The following is a 9,897-nucleotide window of genomic DNA, read 5'->3' as shown; positions in this document are numbered from 1 at the left end:
TTGAATCTTTTTTCACGATGATTGAATTTCCTCCGTGTTTGGTGCCGGCTGCGGTATTTTATGCACACGATTTTGTTGCAGTTATATTACCATTTCTTTGTTTGAGACGTATACAAAGTTTCAACTGAGCTAGCATATGTTACATTCTCACAATTAGGTGAATGGTGTTATATTGGGCAGAAAGAATTGTGTAAGTTGAAGCAAGGATGTAGTGTTCTCACAATTATCAGTTTATAGGCATAGCATTGGCCTGTGAATGGGCGGGTAGTACATTACTTGGTTGGGGTCTAGGTTTTAGTTATTATGGTTTGAGTTTGGGAATGCCTTCCGATTAACAAGTCCAATAATGTGAAAATACCGTAATAATATAATTTCATCAAATATGATTTTGCCCTTCAGCATTTTGGACCTTATACATATATATATCTAATTGAGAAAAAAAAAATGTATCCCTTACCATATATATCTAATTGAGAAAAAAAATGTAGTTAATGTAATTATAAATAATTGCAACAATCCAATGAATGAAAAATTACACTGGTGCTGGTTTATTTGCACCCTGCAATTTTAAAATTTTACTCAAATTTTATTTAATTTATATTTTAGAATTTATAGCTTTTTTTAAATTATATAATAAAAAATTTACAAGCTCAATATATGTAAATCCCAATATTGATTATATATGTTAAAAATTATACGTAAATATATGTAAATCGTGATATAACTATATATATTATATGTATAAATTTGTATATTTTACAATACATTTATAAGTTTGATAATATTTTAAAAATTTGGCAAAAATTCAATTATATAACAACACAAATAAAAATTAAGTAAATTTGGACAATTGTGTAAAAATATAATGATTGTAAATATATAGATTTTGCATAAATTCTAGGATAAAATACACTCTGCCTTCCTGAATTATTTTTTATATAATATTTACCCCCTAAATTAATAAATATGACACTTAACCCCTTGGTTGGACAAAAATGCCCTCATCCTTGAATAATTAAATCAAGGATATTACATTATCACCAAATTATTTTTAGACTAATTTTTTTAATAAGTGAAGAATTTAAATTAAAAGTGGAGTATAAATTAATATATACGGTAAATATATTATAAATATAAAATAACCAACAACTCATATATGTTTTTTTTAAAAACAATAGATAAATATATATACTTAACCAAAAGTTAAATAGAAAAAAATAAATAAATAAGTTTTAGCATATTTTTAAAGAAAATATATTCAAGAAACCAATATGTAATTACTCATTTTTATCTAAAAAAATAAATAGTTGATAACTTATATTATCAAATTAATAAAATCTTTTCACGTAAATTTTTTGTGCATTTATTGTATCCATTCATTACTTAACTTTGAGTTTGTCAAAAAACATAAACTTTGAACTATTTAACTCACTAATTGTATTTTACTTTATTATAAATAATAAATATTTTTTCAATAAATAAAGTTTAATTAAAGTTAAAATAAAAAATTGCTAAAAGAAAATTCTTTGAACAAAATATATATAATAATACTGTTCAAAAATTTAATTGTGGGGGGTAAGGTTTATATTTATTAGTTTAGGGGTAAATGTTACATTAGGGCAAGGTGTATTTTACCCTAAGTCTATGCTAGAAAAAACATAAATTTTTGGTAATATTTATTTTAAGTAATAATAATTTAAGATATGTTTTTGAAAAATAATTTTAATTAATTTTTTTTGAGGGTGTAAATAATAAAAATATTTAGTTACAAAAAATTAATCTATATCATGGGTGAGGGGTAATTTGTTATATTTTATAATATAGAGGGTAAATGGGTAATTCGGGGATGGAAAGTTCTGCCCAATCTTTTAAATACTCGGTTTAGATCAAACAAAACAATTGGTGAAACTCAAATAAAGAAAGGAGAGATGAGGGATCAAGAACACAAATTCTTGTTGAAGAAGACGGCAATGCTCTACCGCCGTCCACCACCACCGCGGAATATGGAAACCCCACCAAGAGACGGTGAGTCCGCTTTATCCCCCATCATCTTTTCAAGAGCCATCTCCTCTCCATCCCTCTTCTTCACACTCCGCCGCCTCCCCCTCTCGGAGCCCGGACAGTGACACCACCAATTCTGCACATTGTCAGAATTTCCCACTTCTCACAGGCCCAGTCTTGAAACAGCCACTATCCCGGTAGAAATATGGTTCAAGAATCCCATCCACTTCAAGAAAGTTCCAACACCAAAATATTGGTCAAGAATCCGATCCACTGCAAGAAACTTCCAACGGAAACATAGTTCAAGAGTCATACCCAGTTCCAACACCTATCGGCATGTGGCGGCCGTCAGCGGTGTTCTGCCACTTTGAGTTGTATCTTTCAATGTTAACTTCTTTACAGAATTTGATCGGTTTCTTGATTGAAGCAAAAGGCATTAGTCATTGTGTTTAATTCTGGAGACTGAAGCGCATGAAAGATTGGCTCAAAGAGATAGGCCAATGATGGAATCAAGTACCGCGGGAAAGGCGATTAAGAATATTTCTGAACCTGAAAATCTCAGCACCGACGACATCGCCAAGGTCTCAATTGTTTTCCAAATTTTTCAATTATTCTTCAGTTTTCATGTTTTTTGGCTTTTCCCCCTTAAATTGTATGTATAATATATAGTTGTATGAGTTGAATTCGAACTTTTGTTCATTGTTGTCTTGGCATATTTATGAGGGATTTCTCGTTTGAAGTATGTCGGATTGTTTAAGTTCAAACTTGTGTTGTTCAACAATACTATTTCTTGGCAGAATCGATATTTGATCTTTAAACAATTCCTGAATTTTGTTTTATGTGTTTGCTACTGTATCGATGTTTTAAGGTTAGCATCAGTATGCACGTGATCGGAATGCCTATATCATATTTGGCTGCATTCTTCCTGTTGATTGCATGTATTTTGATGAACCTAGGAAGTTCACTGAGCACATCTGTCATCCCCAGTGTTAATATGCAAGTGTTGATAAAATATCAACAAGTATACTTGGTTAGAAAGGTATGTCGACTAGGTATAGTTTTCTGCAATATTTCTAGTGGTAGATTGAAGAATGAGGCAAGTTGGAAATGCAAAATTGACATACAGAATGTGCTGTTTTCGACTACTGTTTCATTGTTCATTCAATCTGGCCTGTTGGCTATGAAATATATATAACTACAGTGTCCACCGAGTATTGTAAAATTATGAAAAAGTGCCTTGGGAGTATACGGGCAGGGATGGAATACCACTCAAAGCTCATCACCAATCGGCAGGTGTGCAGATGGCGGTGTTCCGCTTCGCCAACCTGTGGCGAGAATTTTTTTGGGGTCTTGAAGCTGTCGAGAGAGACCTAGTGCCAAGGGGGTTGTCATCTGCAACTTTTGAGTTGTATCTGTAAATTTGTTATCTTCTTTACACAATTTGATCGGTTTTTTGATTGAGAAAAAAGGCATTAGTGTTTGTGTTTAATACTGGAGGCTGAAGAGCATGAAAGATTGGCTCAAAGAGATAGGCCACTGATGGAACCCAGTCCTGCGTGAAAGCGAAGAAGCAGATTTCTGAACCTGAAAATCACAGCACCGTCGGCAATGCCAATTGGTCTCAGTTGTTTTCCAAACTTTTCCCATAATTTTCCCACTTTTCATGTTTCCCTAAAATTTTATGTCTAATATTTGTATGATTTCATTATTTTCTTGGCATAGTGCTGTAATTTTGAGGTTGACTATCTTCTTCTTCGCTGTCATGCACAACTTGATTCCACCATTGGCTCTTCTCTTTCAGTTAATCTTTCATTCTCTTCTGTCTCTGCGATTGAACACAACCGTTAATTTCTCTTTTCTCAATCAAGAAATCGGTTAAATTTTGTAATAAAGACAACAAATTTATGGATACAACTCGAAATTGCACAAGACAACCCACTTTGGTACTAGGTCTCTCTCCACAGCTTGGAGACCTTGAAAATTTTCTCTCCAGATGTAGGCGCGGCGGTGCTCCGCCGTCGAGCACCACCTGCCGATTAGAATCTGTGCTCGGCAAGAAAGGTTTAAAGAGAGCCGTACGATCAAGAGCTTGACTCAAGCAACAAACGACAATGTTTCAACATATTTGACACCACCCACGTTCAAGCCAACCAACGACGTTTTGGAGGGGCGACCGACTCAGATGAACGGTGCAGATGAAGTGCATCCAAAGGCCGTAAGACCATTCTGTTGTTAATTAGTTTCCTTGTATTAATTTTCTATTAGGGTTTATTTTTTTTAAAGTTCACCTTCTTTGTTTTATTCTCAGTTTTTTATTTTTATTTTTCACTTGAATCATAATTTAAAATATATTTGAATTAATATACTTTGTGATTTGTTTTTATGAAAAGATGTGATGTAATGATCAAATGTATATAAATTAAAATATTTTATACAAAAAATTATGATAAAATTAAAAATTTGAGGGTGGTAAAATAAATAATCTATAGAGAATATTAGCTCATAAAAATATTTTTGAGAATTATAAAATTATAATTTATAATTCAAAAGAGCATTTTGGTCAGTTCACTATAAAAATTGGATGAAAACCTAACGGAATGGTATCATTGTTAGGTGGACGATAAAATTAGGGGGATATTTGAAAATTCAAACAACGAGAAATTATTTGTAACTATACCAATTTCAGAAAAGATGATTGTAATTTACCCTAATTTGGATTAAATTCACTTTGTCCCCCTCGACTGTTAGGATGGTATCAAATACCACCCATGCAGTGTAAAACATCAGACACCTCCCTCTAAGTCATCTGGTTTGTAAGTGAAAATATCGTAACAACTTTATAAGTTCAAATTTTTATAAAATAAACGATGTCTGTATCGAAGTTATAATTATAATAATAGTTACATGTTTATTCAAAGATAAAATTTATGTAAATATTTTTTTGAAAAATATTATATTATCACATATTACGGTGTAGTTATAATTTTATAAAAAAAATATGTATTTTAACCGGTTGTAAATATAGTTTTTCCAAAACAAAGAGAAAGTTAAAAGAAAATGCGTGGATAGGCGAGTAGAAGAGTGTAAAACTACCAACGGTTGCAATTTCTAAAACCCTAACTCTGGGAATTTTCCCCATTTTCGAGCGGAGTTGCCTATTTTCCAGCGGAAAATGGTGAGTGCAAATTGAATATTAATCAAAATCCTGAGAGAAAATTCTCAGCATGGCGCCTTCTCCTACTCCGTCCTCTTCCAAGAAGCTTCTCATTACCGAACCGAAGCCCAAGTCAGTGCTGCCTCCGAATTCCGCCTCCTCTTCCTCTACCACGGCGACGCCGCCGCCTGAGAAGAGGACTCGGGATCAGCCGAATTTATCTGACTGCCATTGTTGTGGCCGACGAATTAACCACACCAACCCCAAGGATCGACTTCAGCCCCTGGACAGTGTTTGGCGCGTCGTCCTTCTCTGCAGGAAATGTCGGAAGAATGTTCATTCAGGACAGATGTGCACCTATTGCTTCCAGGAAACGGTAAATTCAGGGGATCTTTTTCGGTGCAGCGTGTGTGAGCGCAAGATTCATAAAGATTGTGCAAGGGATTACGGGAATTGGACGCCTTGGTGTTATTTGGGAGCAGGTTTGGAGGGGTTTAGGGTTTGTGTGGATTGCTGGGTTCCTGAGTTGCTCAAGAATTCAATTAAGGGTTGTGGGAGGAGTGAGAATAAGGGTGGGTTGAAAGATAGGGGTGAGGGTAGAGATTTGTTAGAGAAGGTGGTGAAAGATGCAAAATCTGATATGGAGAGGAGTGTGAAGATGGTGGCAAATGCAAAGGAGCAGAAGTTGAGAAGGGCCAAAGGGGCAAAGAATGCAGTGGATTTGGCCAATGGTGCGTCGGATTTGTTGGCTAAGACGGATAGGGATGGCTCAAAGGCTGAGAATTCGAATTGTAATGCTGCAATTGGAGTTGTTGATGATGCAGAACTGGCAATTCATTTACATAGAGCTATTAATAGTTCACCAAGAATTTTGAGGAGTAAGTCCCTGGTGAATTCCAGTGCGTTAGATGTTTTGCAGATTAGGGATTGGAATGGTTTGTCATATAAGAGGTCTCGCTTAGGAAAAAATCATGGTGAAGGTCAGATGCTTGGGACATGTGCTAATGATGTGGAAAATGAAAGAATCAATCAGCCTGGGGAGAATGCTTCACGTGTCAATGTTAATAGATTAAATTTAGGATTGTTACCTTATAAGCGGGACAGGAAGAGAAAGATATGGTGGGATGGTTTATCATATAAGAGCTCCTGCTTAGGAAAAAATTGCGTTGAAGGTCAGATGCTTGGGGCATGTGCTAATGATGTGGAAAATGAAAGAATTAATCAGCCTGGGGAGAATGCTTTATGTGTCAATGTTAATAGTAGATTAAATCTAGGATTGTTACCTTATAAGCGGGACAGGAAGAGAAAGATATGGCAATTAGATGATCAGAACACTGTAGACACTGAATCTAGGTCCAGCCAGCCAGCAGATCTAAAGTTCAACTTACTACATTCAGATGATGCTGGGACTAGGGGTTTAATGAAGTGTGGTGCTGATATATTAGAGGCTTCAATTTGTGTTAACACTGATCGATGTAATTCATGTGTAAATGTTGGTAGATTTGGGAAAGAGCTTGTAAGTTACAGGCGCACTAGGTTCAGACAGAAGGTATGCGAAGTAAATGGCTTGGGTGATATTTCTGGTGAATGCAGCTCTTTGGATGACCATAGAATGGCCTTTAAAGAATCTGAGTCTTCTGGATCAGATGATGCAAAGCTTAGGACAGGTAGTCTAGGCAAGAGTGACACGGCAGTGATTTTGCCAAATGGGACTTGCGACCTACAACGAGACCGCTATCATCTAAAGTATGGAAAGAGAGGCACCAAATCAGGCTCAAGCCTGCTTTGTTCCGGTACTTTTCTTAGTAAAAATCAGGTCTCAGCACCTTCTTTAAGTAACTCTGAGACTGGTTATTCTGCGAAATGTGATGTTGAGTTGATTTTGCCAAATGGGAGCAGTAATCAGGACCCTGACCGCTATTGTTTTAAGTACTCCAAGAGGGTAAAAGGCTCCCAATCCGGCTCAAGTTTTGAAGTACAACTGCATTCTGATGCTTTTCTGAATGAAATTGTGGCTGCTGCTCCTGGAGTAACTACAAATTGCTCAGCAGAATCTAGGACTCTGTCTGATGTTTCGTTTGACTCATTGACTATTGACTGTGATCAGGTAAAATAATTTGTATGAACCTTTTGGCTCTCCTAAACAGATTATGCAGTATTATAATTGTGTCAACTTTGTGGATGCAGATTATGGTGATGCTTTATATTTCTGTTGCTTCTTGTCCTGTTGTGATTATTATTGTTCATTAGGTGTAAGACTTTGCTTCAAAACCGGTGTTTACATCTTCAAAGTTGAGGCCACTGGTAGATCCATTGTCTCGTGACTTGAAAAGTTATGTTTCCAGCAAGAGCAAAAATCTGTTTTGCTTCCTTGTGTTCCAGTATGTTGCCAATGGAAAAGTTGGGCTACTAGACTGTTCTTATTCTTGGATACCACACAAGTAAATGAAATTTCATTTTTAGATCTCAGGGGAAACTCGGTCCAGTATGGACTTGAATTTCATAACTTTTTTTGCTGAAATTGGTGGTGGTATCTGGTGAAATTATGGGATAGATTGTTTGAAGACCATCAAGCTAGCATTTAGGCAATCACCTAGAGTCAACAAGAAAAAGTGAAGTGGAAAATCAAGAAAGTAGGACTATCTCCGGCTCTAGTTATTTTTTCTTCAGTCTTGTTTATACCTTTATGTGATTGGATGCTAGTCCTCTCTTCTTTTTAGGATGAATCTTGGAAACCACATGTCCTATGTATACCTTTCTTCTTTCTTCTTTTATTGCTTTAAATGTTTTTCCATAATCTTTATTTATGCAAGCCGTTGTTAGTCATAGCAGAAAAAAGGTTTTGTGAAGGTCTTAGTCCATATGTGTTAGAAATAGAGTAAACTGACTAGGTCAGGGAGATGATCGCGGGGGTTGGGCAACTTTTGGTGAATTGCACTTGCAGTTGAAGGTAGTACAACACCCCTATATAATTTCTCTTTGGCAGCACCAGAAATAGAGATGATGTGAGAAAGAAGAAAGGGAGGAGAAGAGAGAAAATTGGATTGTAGTTTCCCCTTTTTTCCCTCTATTCTCAAGGACAAGAGAAAAACAACAATAGGATCATACCTTATACTACCCTTTTTCCATAACATTGAGCTGCTGCTTCAGTCTGCAAACAGTGGCTCCAAACTACCCTTCTGTGGAATCAAAATCACATATCTGTTTTATTTACATTAGATCTTGCAATACAGATGCTGCATTGGTAATGTTGGTTCCAATAGTCATGGCTCTACAAATTGGATCTTTGTGAATCATATAGATGGTTTTGAAAAACATGCGCCGGTACAGTTCTCAGGAGTTCATTTAAACCATGTCAAACTGAAAGAAAAATTCAGGACTGTACTGATGGAAATGAAGTCAAAGGTTACGCAAGGATAGCTTGCTGGTTCTTTTGACTATACTTAGTCTACCTCTTGGTCTATTGCTGCTTGTGTTTGTTTCTTAATCATATCTTCTCAAATTCTGGCTGTCTTGTATCTGAATAGACATTGTGCTCTGTGTATATGTTATGCCTTGCACATAAGTCCCCTGGATGTTGAAATCCTGGTGAAAAGAATAACCAACTTCTGAGTGCCTTAAAAGTGTGTGGTTGACTTTAATTTTGTTTCTCATCCCAAATACGACCTTAACATCATCTGCTTGATTGGTGGCTGGCCTGGAAAAGATCCCTGGATTTAATAAAATGAAGGAAAATACATTTAACAATTGTTTGCTATATATGTTCTCCTCGAGTAAAGTAACTTCAGCTTTGTGCAGAATACTTTCTTGCAGTCACCTAGTGCATTGCGAGGCATTAAGTTCTCATTATCAGACATCAGTTTCAGTTTGAGTAGGGTTTTCTTTTGGTTCAGGAGTCGATCAATTGAAAAAAGACATTTTATGGTTGCTTAATTTCATCCATTAAGGGTTTGGGTTTGACTGAAGATGATTTGTCGTGACATCTTGTGCTGAATCTTTATTTTCTGTGTCTTCTCTGATTTTATAATTGCTTTCGTCCCCTGCCTTTGGCCTTGGTTTATCATGGATCTGGAACTATTTTTCTTGTTGCAAGAATTCTCCTTTTTATTTAAAGCTGTCATAATCTGGAAAATACTAGCAGGGTTATAAGATTATTTCTATGATTTAATATATCCAAGGAAAGGGACATGAACCGATGCAGACAAGTCTGAATTGATTCTCTTGTGATTTTCACTAATATACATATATATTTTTTTGAAAAAAAAATTGATTGCACATATCTGACAATGCATATTGCCTGATAAATTTTTCCACTATAATTCCCAAGCATCTGCAAGTAGTGAAGGGGTTTATAATATCGTCACTGGACTTTAAATGTGCATAACTAGGTCAGCCAGTAATAATCATTGGTTTGGCTCGATAGTCGAGTTACAAGTTCATAAGAATATTCTGTGATCTTGAACATGTGAACATAGGGTTCTCTAATATTGTTCTTACCCACTCTGCAGATGATGTAAAGATCCCACCAAAGATGGTGGCTGCAAAATACCATGTATTCCTTCAGTAAACTGGCGAAAATTGTAAAGACGGCAAGAGTAAGAAATCAAGTATTCTTTCCTGTTGTATTATGATAAAAAAATGTATGCTATTATTGAAGTTAAAAGAGTGTTGGTTGGTGATGGTGATATTATTCGAGCTTAGTCTTGCATAGTGCAATATTACATGCTGTGGCCATTTGCTGA

General features: G+C 35.6%; 1 protein-coding gene across 1 annotated transcript; it reads left to right on the top strand.

The window, feature by feature from the left end:
* The first annotated feature begins 5,055 nt into the window (after window positions 1–5,055).
* On the top strand, window positions 5,056–9,897 carry LOC105172586 (uncharacterized). The gene is made up of 2 exons (XM_011094091.3): window positions 5,056–7,262; window positions 9,664–9,897. The coding sequence occupies exons 1-2, from the start codon at window positions 5,226–5,228 to the stop codon at window positions 9,670–9,672; spliced, it is 2,046 nt and encodes a 681-aa protein (XP_011092393.1). The 5' UTR covers window positions 5,056–5,225; the 3' UTR covers window positions 9,673–9,897.

The sequence above is a fragment of the Sesamum indicum genome, linkage group LG10 (assembly GCF_026168435.1).
Source record: "Sesamum indicum cultivar Baizhima isolate 11 linkage group LG10, ASM2616843v1, whole genome shotgun sequence".
NCBI classification, from domain to species: Eukaryota; Viridiplantae; Streptophyta; class Magnoliopsida; order Lamiales; family Pedaliaceae; genus Sesamum; species Sesamum indicum.
This window is presented reverse-complemented; position numbering and strand designations above follow the sequence as displayed.